General features: G+C 40.8%; 3 protein-coding genes across 3 annotated transcripts; 2 read left to right on the top strand and 1 right to left on the bottom strand.

Annotated features, from left to right (window-relative positions):
- Positions 1–1,953: 1,953 nt before the first annotated feature.
- On the top strand, positions 1,954–7,499 carry ube2l3b (ubiquitin-conjugating enzyme E2L 3b). The gene is made up of 4 exons (XM_058637140.1): positions 1,954–2,080; positions 5,247–5,342; positions 5,425–5,611; positions 5,860–7,499. The coding sequence occupies exons 1-4, from the start codon at positions 2,054–2,056 to the stop codon at positions 6,012–6,014; spliced, it is 465 nt and encodes a 154-aa protein (XP_058493123.1). The 5' UTR covers positions 1,954–2,053; the 3' UTR covers positions 6,015–7,499.
- Positions 7,500–8,574: 1,075 nt separating this feature from the next.
- Positions 8,575–14,763, top strand: ydjc (YdjC chitooligosaccharide deacetylase homolog). The gene is made up of 6 exons (XM_058636014.1): positions 8,575–8,703; positions 10,206–10,381; positions 10,876–11,035; positions 13,043–13,142; positions 13,657–13,834; positions 14,026–14,763. The coding sequence occupies exons 2-6, from the start codon at positions 10,218–10,220 to the stop codon at positions 14,381–14,383; spliced, it is 960 nt and encodes a 319-aa protein (XP_058491997.1). The 5' UTR covers positions 8,575–8,703; positions 10,206–10,217; the 3' UTR covers positions 14,384–14,763.
- A 2,114-nt stretch (positions 14,764–16,877) lies between these two features.
- Positions 16,878–20,763, bottom strand: ak6 (adenylate kinase 6). The gene is made up of 5 exons (XM_058636013.1): positions 20,487–20,763; positions 19,175–19,267; positions 18,909–18,967; positions 18,288–18,433; positions 16,878–17,340 (listed from the first exon to the last, which is right to left on the bottom strand). Exons 1-5 carry the CDS (start codon positions 20,521–20,523, stop codon positions 17,151–17,153), a joined length of 525 nt encoding a protein of 174 aa, XP_058491996.1. The 5' UTR covers positions 20,524–20,763; the 3' UTR covers positions 16,878–17,150.
- Positions 20,764–20,778: the final 15 nt, after the last annotated feature.

The raw sequence follows: 20,778 nt of genomic DNA, 5'->3' as shown, positions 1-20,778 counted from the left end.
TCCTGTGTGCTGTGACGTGACACAAAGCAGGAATGGAATCTCTGTAACATCTTACAATCTAATATTGTATAGATAAAAAATTAATAACAGGATTCAATTTTTTTTTAAAAAAAAAGGAAAAAATGCAGAAAGAAATAATGAAAGAACAAATCAGATCAGAAACACTGTATGAATCTAAGGGACAGATATCTAAACTTTCAAATTCTCCTTTTCTTTTTGTCCACAGGAGGGCAGTACAACCTCAGGTCAGACGTCAAAGAGCGAAACCTCTGATTCTTCCATGTTATTCCTTGTTTTCCTCACACTGCTGCGACAAAAGATATTCATTATGTGGGAAAAATTGATTTCTTGACAGTTAAACAACAGCTTGACTGACTGTTGCTATCATTAGCTTCTGAAGTCAATAGCAGTGTCCCCTTATGGCTTAGATTCAGGCTGACAATATGGGTCCTGAGTGGGTTTGTCCAAGCTCACGCCCACTTAATACCCTTTCCACACTAAGGATAACTAAGTAAACACTAAGGACTAAACCCAACACCTAGAATGTGTTGTTTTATGATACTTTAAGGCTAAGTCCCTGAAATGAATATATATATATATATATATATATATAAGGTATGGGTGTGGATCATGTCAGGGCCTTCAACTCTTCATTCATTTCACATATTTGATTTTGGCAAAGGTTTTACATACTTTGTACTGTTCAAAACCCTTAGACCACTTTAGATTTGGTTTTTTTTTCATTCAGCAAAATGAATTCTCATGTGGAACACATCCAGAAAATGGACGCAGTTTTACAATAAGAAAAAACAACTGCTAGTACCCTTACACCTGATTAATGTTATTGGTCAAAGCCGTGTCTGCTGTGCCTAAGGTCTATCACACCAAGTTAAGACATGCAGTACATACACATTAATGTATTAGACCAACTTTCAGTCATGATCAAAGAATTTTCATTCATCCATTTTCTACCACTTCATCCTGCACATGAGGGACATGGAGCGAATGGAATCCCAGCTGACGCAGGGTCAAATATAAAACATATAGTTTCTATAAATCCTTTGATGTGTGATATCACAGATGATGAAAGAAGTGGATCTCTGTGAAACATGGATGAAAGGCAGCATGCGCCGTGCTACACATTCCACAATGACCCAGGTTTCTAGACAACTTGGTAATCCAGCCATCGTTTTCTATGGCTTTTTTATTTTCTATCATCCTCATCAGGGTTGCAGGGGAGGCTGGAGCCAATCCCAGATATACACATATAAAAGGCTTATTCTGAGGCCTGGTTGTTGCTGGTTTGAGTCCCCGTCAGGTCAAGGGCTTGAATACTCCCGAGCAAGGTACCAAATTCCCATTACTCATTGTTAATTGGACATTTCCAATGTACAAGCCTGAATAAATGGGACTTGTTGCATCAGGAAGGGCATAAGGTGTAAAAAAAATAAATCTCTGCCAAATTAAATTTGTAATGTGGAGAGGGACAAAAAAAACAGTCAAACTGTTCATTTTAAAGGATCAATTGCATAACACAGCTGTGTGGTGCACTGTGTTTTTGGTGCACTGAACCATTAGAGTTAATTAAAGGTTCCAGGTACTAACACAAATATAACAACGGAAGCTAAAGTGAGTAGAATGGAGCCGAGCAGTGTTAGAACTGTATAACGGAGCAGGAGCTTTGTAGCTGCTCTCAGGTATAAAAACAACACTTAAATACAACCTGACACGAGTTAAACTATCATTATCAAATATGATGTGACATTTTCTTCTCACTGAGTGCATCAATGTACCACAACAGCAGCATCTTGGGGTCATAACAGTAACCTTTTATTATAAAGTCTAACTGTAACCTTATTGTTGCCTTATTTGGATGTTTTTATGTAAAGTGTGATTTGTGCTTTGTGTGAAGTGAACATTTAACAGATGGTCTGCCACACTTTGTGCACACAGTGGACAGAGGACAGAGGGACAGAGGACAGTGGACAGTGGGACACACGGATCACAACCATATTCGCCGCGCTGGGTATTCTGGGAACACAGTAGTTTCAAGATGGCGGCGAGCAGGAGGCTGTACAAGGTAAATCTCTTGATCCCGTTATTTTCACTCGATTGATACAATGAAACCACGCAGTGGCGCCTCGTGCGAGCGGCGTGTCCACGTGGAAACTCTTAGAAAACACGTCTCGTGTCAGGAAAACGGCGAGCGCCGTGTTACACGAGGTGTTTAGAACGAGAGGTCACAACTGTCCACCCTCAGACCCGCTGTTCCGTTATGTGGTCGCCGGTAAACTAGGCCGGAGAATCCCGAGTCGAGCCGCCGACGCCGCCGACGACGACCAGCGGTCACACACACCGACACACACACACCGACACACACACGGGCGTGGGTTACACGGACGACGGGACGAGTTTTGTTGGCGTGTTTGAAACAAAGCGAACACGGCGCCTGATAATCACTGACGCTGCTAGCCTCGTTGCAGCTAGCTTGGCCACTTTGCGTCAGTCGTCGTCCGGGATTCAGGCTCCGTCATCGGGACCTTGGTGCTGGAAAACAACCACAAGCCTTTAACCTTTGTTGTTGTTCAACGACGTGAACGTTACTGAGCGTTATTCACTGTCTGTGTTAACGTGGACGTCCTGCTGTGATTAACCACACAGTGTGTGTGTGTGTGTGTGTGTGTCTCTCTCTCATAGAATAGAATAAAAATACTTTATTCATCCACAACATAGCAGCAATACAAACACATATTATAAACAGAAAATGTCAAATGTGCAACAGTGGGGAAAAAAAATAGTGCAATAATAAAGGAATGGCATAAAGGAGTGCAGTGGTATACCGTGTGTGCATTGTTACAAATGAGCAGTCTTTTTTATTTTATTATTATTATTATTATTATTATTACAACAGAGTTATTGTAAGTTATTGTTTTCTGACTCCTCTTCCTCCACAAATGAAAAGTGAAAATGACATGACTCATAAGCAACTCTATGCATTTCTCTCTTAGGCCGCTTGACATGAATGAGGAAGTTTGTATGTGAAAGTAGACAATTGTCATAACAGTTGGCCCATAAAGTGTTGGGATAATTATTAACTTGGCCTTTTCCATAAGTGCATGAATAAATTCCACCATAAAAGGAATTTGAATTCCCATTTTTCAAGGCAAAACCAAGCTAGTTTGAAACTATGTCAACATTTTCTATCAGCGTGTAGTCTGACAAACTTTAGTGTGGTAATTCAGTACTTCATATAAAACAGAAAGTCTTAAATATACAAACAAACAATGAGCAGTTTAACAGATGAGTTGGTGTGAGACTTTGTACAACAGCCACTTTTAACCTGTTGACTCATCGTGAGCATTATCTTGTTTTTGAATAAAAGAACGGAACAAGGACAAGGAAGCTTGAGCAAAGTATTATCACCCTCCAGAGCAGTTTCAGTGAGCAGATTGGGGCTATAGTTTAGGCTGTTGCCTAGTAACTGTACTGATCCCAGAAGACCCCCATCAGGATGGATCAGACGCAACTCAACAGACGACGTTGTATTCAGATTAGGCTTTGTACCAAATGATTGCATGGGAATCACAATTGACCACTGTGTCAAATTGTTGCAGCATATTTTTACTGCCCTCATGTCGTTAAACAATCCCACTTAGCAGCACTTGTGTATTTAAGGGCTGGAAATTTCATGTTCAAAGCTCACAGCATATTTCAACCATGTACCTGTTGAAATATGTGGCTGAATCATTTGCAGAAAATAAGTCATTGTGATTTTTCTGACTAATGTTATATATTATAATAAGTAAAATTGCTATATCAATATTTTAAAGTAAAGCCCCATGAGACCATGAGATACCATCCAAATATTAACAAAATGCATCATGTTAACTTTGTTTCAGCCAATATGGCCACAAATGTTATCACTATAAAAAAATGTACAATCACCGTGATGAAGTGTCCGGTAACATGGACACAATAAATTCCATTTAAAAAAAAAATAAAAAATTGGATTGGTGTGTGAGTTCAGCACATTATTCAGCCAAAAACATAAAAAAGACCTCTGTATCTCACACAAGTGATTGCTACAGCTGCAACTAACAATTCTATTCATAATCGATTAATCTGTTGATTATTTTCTTGATTGATTGAGTACTTGTTTGGTCCATAAAAAAGTGTTGATAGTTGTTTCCCAAACCTGGAAATGATGATGTTCTTGAATGTTTTATCCACGAACCTAAACGATTCAGTTGACAACTAATTTAGTGATCCATTATTAATCGATTAATGGAGTAATTGTTGTAGCCCCGTACAGCTTACATGGAACTTCTTCCCTGTGCTGATTTGTTAATTACTCCATCAAAACTCTTCTGGAAGACTCCAGAAGTACATGTTAGTCCCTCTGGTCTTATGGAGCTGCTTATAAGGACAAATGTGCTCTGCCAGTTTTTCCTCAGATGCATTCACGGCATGCACTGTGAGTATAGTTATAACATTTCAAAGGTGCACAACATGGTACTGCACGCAACACCTCAGGGAAATTACATTATTTCTGTTACGCACACCCTTGTAGCCAATATAAACAAAGCATTAGTAATGTATAACACTGCTAACCATGAGCTTTTTTCTTCGTCACATAGTGGAGCATCAGCTCGTTCCTGTGATGAAAAGTACAGCAAGGCCCCCAGGAATCAATAACACAGCACACACATGTATAAACTAACTATGCTGCATCCCATTCAGTGACATCACCTCTGAGTTTATTGTGTTCCAGAAAGGTTGGGAAAAAACATGGAGGCAAACGTGTTCTGGGCTAGTCATTGTTAGCAATACCAGTGGATAACCCCTCCACAGTATTTGGCGCGCGTAAACAGTGTAGCAGCGTGTCGATGGATACAATTTTAACAGTACTATGTAGGGCTGTGCAATGAATCGAAACTTTTATTTCAATTGTCATTGTGGCCATTAAACCATTTCATGTTTTTACGTGCATTGAATTCCATTTGTTTTAAGTTCATATATCGTGTAATAAATAATCGGGATTTCAAATTTGACCCAAATAATCTTAGGAGTGTCCGTGCTGGAAATCCTAGTTCATGACCTTGGAAATTCCGAGTGTCTACAAGTGGAATGCACCGTTATATTAAAGTCCAGTTCTGGTTAAATGCTTTGTGTGACCTGCTTGGGAAACGCCGCCTCCCGTCTGGATGGTTTTTATTTCAGTCATGTTCATTGTCTACTTCTTTCAGGAACTTGAGGACATTCGCAAATCTGGAATGAAGAACTTCAGAAACATTCAAGTTGAGGAATCAAACCTATTGTCATGGCAAGGGCTCATTGTTCCTGTGAGTAGCTGTTTGTTGTTTGACTGCAGTATGAGCTGTAGACGCTCGCGTCCCTTCACTAACACTCTTATCTCGTTTCCAGGACAACCCACCTTATGACAAAGGTGCGTTCAGGATCGAAATCATTTTCCCCACTGAATACCCCTTTAAGCCTCCGAAGATCACATTTAAGACTAAGATCTATCACCCCAACATTGACGAGAAGGGCCAGGTGTGCTTGCCTGTCATCAGTGCTGAGAACTGGAAGCCTGCCACCAAAACTGACCAAGGTACTTGTGTTAGTTCAACAGAATAAGCTGATGATACTGAAGCACTGTTTGTCATCATGTCCCATGATTACAGCAGCTTTTTGGCAAAGACGATTATATAGTAGATCAAAGAAATGTCCTCAGTACTTCATGAAGGTGAGGTAAAAGATCTCTGACAATGTTAGGTGCATGAGGTGGAGGTGGAGGTGTTAGTGCTTTGTGATGGTGGTTGTCATGTCTAACGTGAACCCTTTGGCTGTTTCTTACAGTAATTCAGTCCCTCATCGCGCTGGTGAACGACCCCCAGCCGGAGCACCCCCTGAGGGCAGACCTAGCAGAAGAATACTCAAAGGACCGTAAAAAATTCTTGAAGAACGCTGAAGAGTTTACAAGAAAACACAGCGAAAAGCGGCCAATGGACTGATCAGACGAGCGTGTAGCCCCTCTCTCTGTCTCTCTCTGTCTCTCTCTCTCTGTCTCTCTGTCTCTCTCTTTCTTCCCCTCTACTCTCCTCTCACCTGCCCGACCAAATACCAATCTTATTCTCCCCCCCCCATACACACACACCTCATCACCTCCCTCACTTACTCTCTTCCACCAGTTCTCTCCTCCTCACTGCCCTAGAGCTGCCCAACTGAAGCCAACCAGTGGCAACTTAAAGCCCTCCCTGTCCAGGACCCTATGTGGATCAGACAGCCCACCCCTTCTCTTCCTCCTCCTCCTCCTCCTCCTCATAAACGTCCAGGCCATTTCTAACTTTCTACTCTTTACATAAAGTTAAAAAAGAGAAGCTAAGAGAACTCAACGTTCACTCAGAGTTAGATGGAAATACTCAGTATAATGTGTTAATTATGTGTTGGCTTTTCCTCTATATAAACAACTCATGTATTCAAATAGTTCTCACATAGACAAACATTTTCAGAGATCTTTTACTTTATCTTTTTTTGCAGAGCAGAGTAAATCTTTGTAAACTTTTTTATCTCTTTTTTGCTCCATCATCTGAACGAACAGCAGAGACCGGGAGTCTCTAACCCTCACTTCCTCTGCTTCTAGAATTGCACTGTAAAAAACCTCCTGTAGAACAATCCCTCCTCACGTCTCCTTCAACACACACTCCCACTGAGCAGACACACACACACGCACACACACACACGCACGCACACTCTCCGACAGGCCGTGCATGAAAATGCTAGAAGAGAATCTTGAGTGTTGAAAGTAAAGGATGAGTTAGGATGAGCCGGCCCTGCACGACACATTCACTTCCATCTTTACATACGTGCATATTTTTTTTTTCACATGTACTTTTTTTGGTTTTTGCAACACAGTTCAGTTGCTATCAAAAAAAAGACCCTGCTGTTTAAAAACCAACGTTTACTGTGACTTTCTTTGACTCACGTTTTTCTTTTATCCACCTGGAAATGTTTTCAAATGATTGGCACTTGATATATTAAATTGGTGGCAATCTTGGAAAACCCTTTTTGTGTTCTTTTGGAACCGTCCACGCACGTCTCCACTCGCGCTAAACCCCATCACAACCACCTGTCACGTTAAAGACAAGAGCCCCAAACTGACACTCGTACATACTCCCAACAGCAGGTTGATCAGCAGCTGTCCGGCTGAAAGAGAGGCGGATTCAGAGGAGAAGCTGGAGAAGGATGCACTCAGCTGGAATGGCTCCAGCTGAGTTCTTCAAAAGCTGTTCTTGAAACAAGCACCGAGGAGAGAGATGAAAATATTGTTAGAAGAAGAAGAAGAAGAAGAAGAAGAGGGCTGGCGGTCCAGGAAGTGTCCGGATAATAGGAAGGAACTGCAGTGGCCAAAAAAAATCCACCATGTATTAGCTGTTTGATCTGGTCCTAATATTGTTTCTTAATAAAGATGGCTAAGCATTTGGCCTCACTGTAAAGTGGATGTTGCACGTTTGACTTTTGATGACTAGAACTTAATGCAAACTTATCACATGATATCTTGCTCAGGAAATATGTATCAGCTAGGGCTGCACAGTGTTATGATTATTAACAATAATGTCAATGATGACTTAAAGCAGTGGGCTGAATATGCTGCTACCTCCTTGACTTTTATCCGTATATAAAAATATTATGTATATACGTCCAATATTGTGCATGTCCAGATTTTTACCAAACTGATCCTTTCAGTTCAATAAACCCCTCTGGAAAGGGTTGACAGAACAAGTATGACGGGAACAACTCGAGTGTGTTTATGAAGTTTTATTTCTCACACTGGTTAGTTACCTAAGGGTGATGATGATGATTAGTTAAATGAAATGAGATAACGGTTAAACAAACGTCTATAACGGATAGTGTTATGATGTCATCAACTTTGTGCTTTGATGTCCGGCTGATAACTGTAGTTTCCTGCCGGAAGATTCTACAGTGGACTCACAGTTACTGTAAGAACATTGCAATGATACACTGACCAAACATCAGGGGACTAAAGATGCTTTTAAAACTGTGAAGGGCCAGCTACTGTATATATATATATGTATATATATATATATATATATATAATGTATATAAAACAACATTATTAATCTAATGTAACTAACCATGGGATTGCTCCAGAAAGACCAAATAGCACTGGTGTTGTCTCAAAGTGATGCACACATTCTTGCTCCTGGCCACCGCATCTTTCCTAAAGTTTCAAGTAACTTCACTGTGGAAATTTGGGGAAAGTTACAGGTTAATTCAACTGAGTGAGTGATAATGCCCTTCTATAAAATATCAATTAAAGAAAATCCTTAATCCTTGACAAGAAATTGTTAATTTTCAAGCAGTTTTACTGTAGAAATGTGGATAAAGTTACATTAATAAAGCGATAAAATCCGTAATTCCCTACTGTAAAATATTCATTAATCCCTAACAGGTGACAAAAAAAGGCTTTTGTATTATTTTTGTAGCTTGAACTGTCGGGGTTCGGCCGGTGGGTGGCAGTAATGCAGCCACGTGGACATCAGCAGCTGCCACTTGTAACCACAGCCGAAGAAGAAGGAAGCGCCGGCGGTGTCTGTCACAGCACAAGTGAAGACGGCTCGAGATGAACTACAGTCCGCTCCGGACACTGACACTTATGGACAACGTCGTTTAGTAAAATGGGTAAAACTGACTTTTGTTTGACTAAAGTTTTAATAATAAAGGTAACACTGTTTCTCCTCCGCCGTGAGCCGCCATGACACGGCGGCTCACGGCGGAGGGAAATGTAGCCGGCGAAAGAACACAGTGTCTGTCAAGGTAACTTTGTATGATATTAATTACAAACAAAGTCCTTTACAGCGGCAAATAATAGTTCTTATCAAACAAAGTGTCACCAGAGGACTCTACAGTGAACAGTGAAAGATTAAGAAGATGTTCTCAGTGTTATTTGAAGGCTTCATTGTCACACCTGGCTCTTCATTTGTTTTCTCATGAGTCAAATGTAAATGTTTCCTGTTATGTTGTTGATTTAATTCAGTTCCGGCTCATAGCTGTTACCAGTGACGCCAGTGAGTCACTACAGTGTTGACACAGCTGGGTCGACACTGTAGTCGACACTGTAGTCGACACTGTAGTCCATGATCAGACGGAAGGACTCTCTCAGAGACTAGTTGATAATAACCAGTGAATAAATGTGATTTTAAATCAGTGACTTTTATATAAATGTGGGTGAAGACAGTAACATGAGGTGCAGTCATAACATCTCAATCATCCCTTAGTAAGATCTCTGTGTAGATTCTCATTCATCAAGGTCATAGTTGTAGGGCTTTAACAGATATTACGCCTTATTACAATTTGATAACATTTCGATTAGTTCAGAAGCAACTGGAGTTATAATCTAAACTTTATAATAACGGGTGGGTGTAAAACACCCACACTAAATTTAGTATATTTGCACTACTTTTATATATATTTATATACGTACATATACACTTATTTATTTATTCTTGAATCATAGTTTACAGTAACTACCTTAAAATTCAATGCTGTGTTGTTGTTTTATCCGGTTGCCAAGCAACAACATTTCGTTGCCAGTTTCATTGCTGTGTTTTCTGTGCAATGACAATAAAAGGAAGTCTTCGTGTGATCTGTGATGTCAGAGGGAATTTAAAATGATTACTGTGTGATATTTGGGCAGATCTGAAAAACAAAGAAACAAATATGTTCTCTTCAGTCTGTAGAATAATGTGCAAAGATCAAGACAATGACACAGTTTGGCTTTAACAAAGATTGCGCCTCCTGCGAAAATTGCAGTAGGCTGCATTGCAATTTCGATAATAAAACCACAAATAATTTCTGCTTTTTTTTAAAAACTATGAAAAGTTGTGACAGCGCACAGCATGCAACACAATACCCTAATAATATGTCAAAGCCACCTTCCTGCTTTAAGCAGACAAAGCAGACCTCAGTGGCACACCTGACACAGGGGTCATATGACACTGTGACACACCTGCTAGGTATTGAATTCAGTCAGTGAGTTAATGATGAGATTAAGACTTGAACACAGCCCGGAGTCATTGTAGACTTAAACTGGCATAGATTTTATAAGGTGTGAATATTGTTCAGTCTCTATTCACTGAGGCACTGCAGCTTTTATAATGTGTGCGTCTGTGTGTTCTCCACAGACGCCAGCAATTATGCCACAACCCAGAATGATGCTGGTGGTGACAGGAGATGACTTTGGCTACTGTCCTCAGAGAAACCAGGGGATCGTCGACTGTTTCCTGGCAGGAGGCATCTCCAACGTGTCGCTGCTGGTTAACGCGACTGCCGCAAAAGAAGCAGCTGATCTCGCTAAAAGGTACTTCTAGCATCTGGTATTGTGTTGTATGAAAATATGAATGACTCGAGGAGGAGGAGGAGCCTTGTGGCACTTTAAAATACATCAATACACAGCATTTTCAAGGTGAAATATTAATGGTTTTCCCAGCATAATATTGTGAGTGCTTTTACCCTTTTTTTTGACCTTATTAAAACAGAATCTGTTTTCAATTTTATAGACTTTTATTAATATGATTTTTTTTTCATCAAATGAAGCAGCTCAAGTTTTCTGATTTTTTTTTTTTTACAGTTCATCAAAAGCCAAGTACTTAACACCACCTTGTTAAAATATACAAGATATATATATATATATATATATATATATATTTACATATAAACATGATATTTTATGCTTTATACTGTTCTTTTGTTTCTGTTTAAAGCACATGGCGTTGCCCCTGTGTATGAAATGTGTTCAGATCATGTGGTTAGTTGGTGCAGTCGCTCTGAAAGAAGATTCCTTTTCTCCGTCAGACACAACATCCCCATCGGACTCCATGCCAACCTGTCAGAGGGGATCCCAGTGTGTCAGAGTGTGCAGGAGTCTTCCACGCTGATAAACCAGCATGGCTTCTTCCAGGGAAAGATGGGCTTCCGTCAGGCGCTGGAGCGAGGCCAGCTCAGCATGAAGCAGGTACGCCGCTCCTGTTTGTCACTGTTGTCTAATGGAACTCGAGAACAGCTGTAAATGATCGTCCCCTCTTAATGTTGACTTCTGTAAGACTGACACAGAGGTGTTTACTCATTTCAAACCGATTTAACATGGTGAAGTCCCATTGAACCCGTTCAGATGTGTTTATCTCAGAGATTCATTTGGACATGTTTTATGTAGGATGGCAAGTTCTATACAGATCCAGAATCTGGATCCAGTGGATCACAATGTAAACCTCTCAGGTGCTGGTTTGTAAAACACAGGTGAAAAAAATGTTAAAGCCTTGATGTCGTCTGTGTTTTTCAAACCTCAAACAGTTAAACTTAAATGTCTTCTTTTCCCCACAAACCAAAATTATTCAGATTTAAGGATTTCTTTGTGATACGGAGCAAAGATTTGGAGGAAGAAAAACCTATAAATAGATAAATAAAAGAAGAAATTACTAAATAAAAAAAATAAATGAATGAATATTCAATTAATTGTATTTTTCACATTTATTTTATGGACAAATAATTATTTGTTTATTGCTGTAATTATTTCTATTTTTATTTATCTATTCATTCATTCATTCATTCATTCATTTATTTATTCATTTATTTATTTTTTTATTTAAACCAGCAGCTGAAAAATCAGAACTTGTGTATCAGTTATAAGAATAAAAAAAACATTTTTAAAGAACAAATAAAATGAAATATATATAAAATACTAAACGGCTTCACTGACTCGTGGCCAGAATCTTCTATAATAGGAAGTGTCTGTTATTTAAGAGTGTCTGTCCTTCACATCTGTCTGTGTGTGGGTGAGCTTTCAGGAAGTCAGAGTCTGCCTTCATTTGACAATATTCAAAGTCAGGGACTTTAAATATTGGGACGATAACGGGAAAAGCTAGAGAGTTGATTGACATGATGCAGAGAAGGAAGGTGGATATACTGTGTGTCCAGGAGACCAGGTGGAAAGGCAGCAAGGCGAGAAGCTTAGGTGCAGGTTTTAAGTTGTACTACTATGCTATTGATAGGAAGAGAAATGGAGGAGGGGTTATCCTAAAGGAGGAGTTTGTTAGGAATGTCCTGGAAGTGAAATGTGTGTCAGATAGACTGATGAGTCTGAAGCTTGATGTTAAATGTTATTAGTGGCTATGCCCCACAGGTGGGATGTGAATTAGAGGAGAAGGAAACCTTCTGGAGTGAGTTAGATGAAGTGATGCAGAATATCTGAACTGTGAGACAGCGGTGAGGTGTGCTGTAGGTGTGACAGAGAAGTTCAAGGTGGAGGTGGGACTACATCAGGGTTTGGCTCTGAGTCCCTTCTTGTTTTGCGGTGGTGATGGACAGACTGACAGATAAGGTTAGACAGGAATCTCCATGGACTATGATGTTTGCAGATGACATTGTGATCTGTGGTGAGAGCAGAGACCAGGTGGAGGAAAAGCTGGTGGAGATCTAGAAAGGAGAGGAATGAAGGTTAGTCAGAGCTGGAGGTAGCAGAGATGAAGATGTTGAGGTTCTCTTTGGGAGTGACGAAGATGGATAGGATCAGGAATGAGTCAATCAGAGGAACCGCACATGTTAGATGTTTTGGAGATAAGGTCAGAGAGGCCAGAATGAGATGGTTTGGTCATGTACAGAGGAGGGATAGTGAGTATATTGGTAGAAGGATGCTGGGGTTGGAACTGCCAGGCAGGAGGTCCAGAGGAAGACCAAAGAGAAGGTTTATGGATGTAGTGAAAGAGGACATGAAGTTAGTTGGTTTGAGAGAGGGGGATACAGAGAACAGGGAAGAAGAAGAGTAATCCTATGATTCAGTCGTCCGCTTCATTGAAGGTAAATGCATAAACCAGATGTTCAAGTCCTTATCGGTGACTGTTAAACCAGGTGGAACCAGATGGAACTGGTTTTGTGCTGGAGGTGAAGACGTTCTGTGGTGCATGAGAAATGTGGAGTTACTACAATTACAGTCAGTGTAACAAAGAGTCAAATGTTCTCTTGTCAGGTGGAGCAGGAGCTGCGGGCTCAGGTCCGGCTGTTCAGAGAGCTCACGGGTCACCTGCCCCAGCACATGGACGGACACCAGCACATCCATGTGCTGCCAGGTACGGTGTTGTTTAAAAAAAGCTCTGTACACATGATTGAAAATCAGAGCTTTTTTAAAATGGTTAATTCATTGTAGACGAACACGGAGCAGCTTTTTGCTTCCATATTTATTCCGTGCACCGTCGTGTAACCTCACAGAAGTTACACCTGGCTTGACCGAGCCGCACGTTCTCTTCCTTGTTTGACGTTCATGCAAAAAGTCATTTGATAATTCTTCCTTAATTTGAATACAGAGTATTTGTGTTGTAGCAGAGTACAACAGTACACAGTATTTCCAGTGTCTCTCTCCTCTGAGAAGCACAAACGACCTGTGTGCAGCTTTATATCCACAGATTATCTTGTATACTAAAAATATCCAGATATTATTATGATTTGATTGATATTGATATGGAATGATATAAACCAGAGTGATATCATTATATATTACACATTATAGTTCCCTTTGAGTCTGTGTGAGGATTCGACTGATAAATAAACTCACTCACACTGTGTGGGTGTGTCTGTGTGTTGCAGAGGTGCGGGAGGTGTTTGCTCAGGTGCTCTCAGATTTCAGGATCCCGTACACGCGTGTTCCAGTGGAACTAGGTCTGCACAGCTGCCCGTGGCTGCCTCTGCACCTGCAGAGATTCTACACGCAGGTGGAGAAGAACGCGTTGGACTCCATTCCTGTCTTCACCCGCTATGGAATCAGGTCTGCTGTGTGTGTGGGTGTCTGTAGGTTCAGGTTAGGGTTAGGCATTAACTGGTTATGGTTAAGGTGCTTTGCAGTGTTATTTACAGCCTGAAGAGGAATGATTATGATTATTAGAAGAAGAAGAAGAAGAAGAACAATGAGTTTAAGTGCAGTCCACTGACCATCGTAAACCTTTTCCATGTCCACAGGTGGCCAGACGTGTACCTGGGACTGACCACCATGGGGCAGAACATGTCCGTGCCACACCTGCAGAGGGCGCTCCACCACGCTCTGTCTGCAGGGCCCTCTTCAGGCTACAGCTCCAACAGTGCGTCGGGCTCGGATCAAGCCGTGGTGACGGCAGAGCTCATGGTTCACCCCGGTTACCCCAGTCACCCTCAGGACGGCGGCTGTGGAGAGGGTCCCGACGATTTCTCCCAGTCAGCTGACCGACAGCATGAGCTGAGAGTGCTGAGCGAGCCGTCCCTGCTCGCCCTCTACAGTCAGGAGAGGGTACAGCTGTGTGCCTTCAAAGACCTCTCACTGCTGCTGCCCAAGAACGCCTGACGTGGACGTTCTGTGTGACGCCCGCGATCCACACGTTCTCTCTCAGTGTTCTCATAAAAATGCAACTTACGAGAAAACCTCATAACTCTAGAAATAGAAATAGGAAGGAAATGGTTAATATTTTACTATGAAACTGTAAAATCGTATGAATTTTAGCTGCAGTGTTAAAATCAAATTAACTTTTATAGATTTTTAAAATGTATATTATTATTATTATAAGCATAAGTGGCATTTGTGTAAATGTAGGGTACAATTAAAAAAAGAGAGGTGAGGATAAATTGGATTACTTTTAGATTTATTTATTTTTTTAATTAATATGTACAGCTTCTACTACACATACAGTATGTTAAGCTATAAATAGCAAACGTTATATTATTATTATTATGATTATTTTCTTTTTATTCACTTTATTAACTTTAGTTATGTTATTTATATTTACATACTGTATATAATGTAATCATCTAGTTGGATCTTAATATCACAGGTTTCTCCAACGCTATCTTTAATCCATTAAAGATAATTCATTAGAAAGGTTAAGTAGGATTTTATCAGGATTTTTATTGTCAAGTTTTAATTGACAATAAAAATATTATTTAATCAAAATAATAGAAAGCATTTATCGTTTAAAAGCTAATTCTCTGGAAGTGTCTTGCAGTTACATCATGCAGCGAAACAACACTGAAGTCGATATTCTAACTCTACAGCACCAGAAAAAGTCATGTTTAATGTTAAAATGGTGCAAAGTTGTTTTGAACCGTATGTGTAGGTTTATATATTTCCGTCCTGGTGGCATTAAAACAAATCTTAAAGATTTCGGGACCAATCTGACTTTCAGAATGATATTTTGTGCTGGGACCACAGTGACATGCATGAAATAGCCTGTAAAAAACCAACCCTCCAATTATATGTGTTAATAAGACGTTTGATCATAATATTTAACCCTCATATTTAATCCATTCATTATTATTGCGATGACTGAAAAAATGTTTTAATATCATTTTTTTAGATTGTTGAACTCTTGACACATCGCAGATAGGATCCGTTTTTGTGTGTGAACATTTATTAATTTAATAGCATCATAATAAGTCACAACGAAACAGGAAGCTGCCCATCGTGGCACATTAGAAAATACATCACAAGGACTGTATGCTGGCGAGCTAGACAGGACTTTTAAGTCACTCCTGAAATATTAGTGAAATATTCGTTTTTCTCCATTCACAAGATCATTTGATCATTTGATTTCTCTCTGATATGGAGCAAAGACCAGAGAATCTTCACTTTTAAGAGGCTGAAAAAATCTGATTATTATAAGAAAAACATGGATTATAAAACGAGTTGATGATGAATTGAATGGTTGAAGCCTCCGAGCACTAGTGGAACTCACTCACTGCCACAGTTGTGACGTGGTTTATATTGATCCTGGTGTATTGATCAGGCCGATGTAACTGTTATGTTGTGAGATCATTTGATGATGATGATGAGAACGTTATTTATTTTTTAAAATGCATTCCATGTGGTGCTGCTGCTGCACACTACAGTACTCCACAGTTCCACTGCCACAGTTTATCACACTGCCTTCTCCGCAGTCCTGTCCTCCCATCACAGCCCATAGTTCTCCCCCCGACTGCTTCCTCGTCCCTCTTTCGTCCCCACTCCTCCGTCCTCCTTGATCCGTCCTCTCTCTCGAAGCCGTTTTCCTGCCGGTCACATCAACATGTTTACAGCAGCCGTCGACGGGATTACTCAGGAAAAAAAAAAACGTATGGCTGTAGATTTTTCCAGGGTTCCCAGTCCTTGAATGTTTTTGAAAATTGCTCTAAATAGACCTGGGTCATTGAAAGTGTTTGAATTGTGTGCGAGAAAGAAGTTAAGTTGATATTTAGGTAAATGTCTTTTCTTTGTTATGACGCCACCAACTGTTTCATGCTTTGTTTGATGTAGACGAGGCAGACGTGACAAACAGGACTCATAAATATTAGAGGTGTTGTGGACCATTGACCTAAGACGTGCTGCAAATGAATGAAAGTAGACACCACGGGCAAAGCGGCTCTTAAAAGCTGTCAGGACATTTGGTCCTTGAATTTGAGAGGATCGGTCCTGGAAAGTTCTTGACAAGTCCTTGAATTGGATGTCAACCAAGATGTAGGAATCCTATATAAAGAAATCCTGTTTTCAAACCTTTACTTCACATGGTTACACATGCATGCATCTGTATCAGGGGAAATGTCACAGTGATCTCAGGGTGTGTGTGTACATGTGATTTTAACGCCGTTCAACAGTAAAGTACAGTTTTAATATTTACCTTTATTGTAACCTTTAATATCAACGTCTGTGTTGAAACTCTGTCTTTGAATTCCGTGATTAATCACCAGAGCCGTCACATTGGTGTGGGCTAATAATAAATGACATCATGATACTCTGTGATTCATTTTCTAGTGTTTTGTGCTTGACATGAGCCACTCCCAGCTGACACTGAGAACTACATGGACATGGAGACGGTGCTTTTTCCCCGTTGGGTCGTTTATTTATAAAAAAATATGACTTGAATGCAGCAGTAGGTGAGTACTGTAATTTGACACCAGCTCACACTTCTTGACTGATGGATGTGACAGATCGTTAATGTTGCTTTTGTTTAAAACACTTCTTCATGTTTTAAGAATAACTATTTGACAGAGAGTCCTTGCAGAATTGAGTCGGGTCTAAGTAGAAACCACCAGAGTCCATGATGCTTAAGTGTCCAAATAACATGACTTGTTGACAGCAGCTGCTAGTTATGGTCCTTCATCCACTGCTCAGTCCACTGCACTATCTGCTCCAGGTTGCTCTCCAGCTCTTCAGGAGTGTTGCTGGGCAGCTGGTGGACGATCTCCTTGCTGTACGCCTCCATGGCCTCCTCATAAATGGTCTGGAAGATCTCGCACTGCACATTGTCCTGCAGTTTCTTCCCGGTGTATCCTCTGTCAATCACACACAGGACAGAGTCTACAGAGTCAGATCAGAGGAACTCACTTCTGACCCAGTCAATCAACCCTGTAACCATTCCTAACAGATTCAGCCAGCCACGCTGGAGTTGGCGTCCTATTTTGCAGCTTCCTGGTTGGCAGTTAAGGGAAAACTTAACTTAAAATGCTTGTCAAGTTATTTTTAAGGCTCTTGCTGACCAGGAACCTGAATCTGGGTGTCAACCTCAGTGTCATATTAGACCAGTAGTTCTTATAAACAACTAAATGGCACAGATATATATTTTCTCAAGTCTTTGAGCTTTAAAAAAAAACAAAAACCCTGATATTTATAGTTATTTAACAAAGTATTTACCAGTAGCACAGCTAATATGACCAGCCCAGTTAGCTAAATTAGCCTCAGGGGCTAGCAGCAGTAAACCTCAGCTGCTAGCGTCAGTTAGCCTCCTTATTTTCTAAAACACAACAAACCTGACTTTCACCGTGTGACAACCCTGTTCAATTGGACTACTGTCCCAGTCAAGTGTGTCCACTATTGCTACGCTAGGTGGTAATATTATCAGGCCCTTTCTAGTTAGGCTAGCAGCTAGTTCTGAGTCTTCCTAGCATCCATTCACTTGAACTGGGTCAAAAACATGGACTGACCTACATTTTCTTATCCTTCTGTGTATTGGTTTCTTTTTATTATTGTTCAGGTATTAGCTATGGGTGGGAACTGGGATCCTGTTTACAATGTGAGTCCATGCTAATTAACTATCTAATGTTTTAAAGTTTATTTTTTATAACTGCTGTAGCAACAGTCTCCTCACAAGTTTGAATGCCAAGCACATTGTATTCAAAATGTGTCGTACGCTCATGAGTTGCCTTGAAGGCGTCGTGATAATCATTTGAGAATAATAATAATAATAATAATAATAATAACAAGAAGAAGAAGAAGAAGTCACCTGCTCTCTAGCCGTGTGTACAGTTGAGTATTATCTGTGCGCAACACAAAGATGATGTGAAACCAGCGTTCAGGAAACAGGTCACAGCCGTGGTAGTCCACAATCATTCCTCCTTCTTCCATCTTTTCATCCAGCTCATCCACCACCTGCAGGATCAGAAGAAAAAAGAAGAAGTCACTACCTTCAATACGCTCCAAGATGTTCAGCCATGGTTTTGTCTTGAACCTGCCCCACACTAGAGGATTGATTTTAATCCAGAGAAAGCACAGACTAGATAATCCAGTCAAGACGCAGGACCACACACTCAATCAAACTATATCAGGGAGGAGAGTCCAGAGATTTGGGATCTCACAGAAACGTGCATGATGTAATTCAGAATGTTGACAGACATGGAGGCGGGCCGTCGGCAGCGTCAGTTAGTAGCTGTTGTGTGTTTGTTAACCCGTCACACTACAGGATATTTGGGCCAGATAATCTGCTCAAACCAGCCTAAAACTGGAAGCACCACAATTGTTAGAAGGTCCAGGAAAACTGGCCAATTGACCTCTTGTGTGGTGCAGGCTTTATGGAAGCACAGACCTAATATTAATATTTCTATACAGTTAAAATCATCCCACTCACCCGGTCCTCATCTAAAATGGGGCACTGGTACTCGTCATCATAGCCATCATAAAGTTGTCCTGAGGAAAGAGGATCAGGACAACATCAGTTTTGACAGAGAGCAGAAAACACAAAGCTGATTCATTTATATTAAGATTTAGTTTGGTTTCGTTTAGTCGAGTTTATTGTGATCATTATTATTTACAGTCTGCGTGGAGGTTAATAAAGGCATCTCTTTAATCCTGTATCCTCCAAACCAAACACGGGGACATTGGTGAAGTGGTTACCTTCCTGGGCCAGGTCTCCAATGTTAACATAGGTCAGCCCTGTCTGCTGGGCTAGCTCCTTCCCCAAAGTGGTTTTTCCTACACCAGGGGTTCCTGCACGACAAAAAGGGGTTAACATTTAAACCTAAACCTGGAACAGACAACTCAGGGTTCTCATGCGTCCTTGAAAGTTTTTGAAAATTGCCCTAAATAGACATGGGTCATTGAAAGTGCTTGACTTTTGAAGTTGATACTGATATTTAACAGTGAGAGACATTTTCCTAAATATCAACTTAACTTCTTTCTTAAATGATTTGGGAAAAATACACTGAACCTTTAACAACCTATATTCTAATTCTAATGTATTCATGTATTTACATTATTGTAGAGAACATACAACTATTCAATGTCGAGCAGTTTTATAGCAGATGTTGTGTCAAGTTGTATTTTAGTTCTGCAAACAATCGATTGTTCAGAGCTGATCACAGTAGCCCGGCGACACTCATGTGGAGGATACAGCGGTAGAAAGTGAATGGATCAGAGTTGATCACAGTAGCCCGGCGACACTCATGTGGAGGATACAGCGGTAGAAAGTGAATGGATCAGAGTTGATCACAGTAGCCCGGCGACACTCATGTGGAGGATACAGCGGTAGAAAGTGAATGGATCAGAGTTGATCACAGTAGCCCGGCGACACTCATGTGGAGGATACAGCGGTAGAAAGTGAATGGATCAGAGTTGATCACAGCAGCCCGGCGACACTCATGTGGAGGATACAGCGGTAGGAAGTGAATGGATCAGAGTTGATCACAGTAGCCCGGCGACACTCATGTGGAGGATACAGCGGTAGAAAGTGAATGGATCAGAGTTGATCACAGTAGCCCGGCGACACTCATGTGGAGGATACAGCGGTAGAAAGTGAATGGATCAGAGTTGATCACAGTAGCCCGGCGACACTCATGTGGAGGATACAGCGGTAGAAAGTGAATGGATCAGAGTTGATCACAGTAGCCCGGCGACACTCATGTGGAGGATACAGCGGTAGGAAGTGAATGGATCAGAGTTGATCACAGTAGCCCGGCGACACTCATGTGGAGGATACAGCGGTAGAAAGTGAATGGATCACAGTCTAAATATTCAACTTGAACTAAAACACACACACACAATACAGTAGAGTATAGTTAGGTAGTAACAGTACCGAAGTGAAGGTTCACTATGATAGTACACAATAGTAGTAAGTATCCACTTGTATTAATGACCTGATGGCTGAAGTGTCATTAAGAGTCTACTTGAGATGGTTAAACCCAGCAGTGAGTGAGTGAGTTGTTGTCACCTGTTAACAGAATGTTGGGTCGTTTCCTCATCTTCATGCCTCTCACGAGCCGCCGACACGTGTCTGACGATGACCTCACACACACAGCACTGCTGTTGTTGCTGTTACTTCTCCTTCTTCTTCTTCTTCTTCTTCTTGTTCTTCTTCTTCACAGTTACAAACACACTGTTTAACGCACGTGCGACGCTTCACTAACGTGATGTTTCACTAACGTGATGTTTCACTGTCAGCTGCGGAGGAAACAACACAGCGCCGCGGTGACGACACTTTACTGCCACTTTACGGCAGAGCG

Source organism: Solea solea, chromosome 8, assembly GCF_958295425.1.
Source record: "Solea solea chromosome 8, fSolSol10.1, whole genome shotgun sequence".
Taxonomy (NCBI): Eukaryota; Metazoa; Chordata; class Actinopteri; order Pleuronectiformes; family Soleidae; genus Solea; species Solea solea.
This window is presented reverse-complemented; position numbering and strand designations above follow the sequence as displayed.

Coding starts and splice junctions, on each gene's coding strand:
- ube2l3b (XM_058637140.1), top strand. CDS start 2,054: ATGGCGGCGAGCAGGAGGCTGTACAAG. Junction 5,343..5,424: donor GGCAAGGGCTCATTGTTCCT/GTGAGTAGCTGT, acceptor TCTCGTTTCCAG/GACAACCCACCTTATGACAA. Junction 5,612..5,859: donor TGCCACCAAAACTGACCAAG/GTACTTGTGTTA, acceptor TGTTTCTTACAG/TAATTCAGTCCCTCATCGCG.
- ydjc (XM_058636014.1), top strand. CDS start 10,218: ATGCCACAACCCAGAATGATGCTGGTGGTGACAGGAGATGACTTTGGC. Junction 10,382..10,875: donor GCAGCTGATCTCGCTAAAAG/GTACTTCTAGCA, acceptor TTTCTCCGTCAG/ACACAACATCCCCATCGGAC. Junction 13,143..13,656: donor GCACATCCATGTGCTGCCAG/GTACGGTGTTGT, acceptor TGTGTGTTGCAG/AGGTGCGGGAGGTGTTTGCT.
- ak6 (XM_058636013.1), bottom strand. CDS start 20,523: ATGAAGATGAGGAAACGACCCAACATTCTGTTAACAG. Junction 19,268..20,486: donor ACCCAACATTCTGTTAACAG/GTGACAACAACT, acceptor TTTGTCGTGCAG/GAACCCCTGGTGTAGGAAAA. Junction 18,434..18,908: donor CCATTTTAGATGAGGACCGG/GTGAGTGGGATG, acceptor CTGATCCTGCAG/GTGGTGGATGAGCTGGATGA.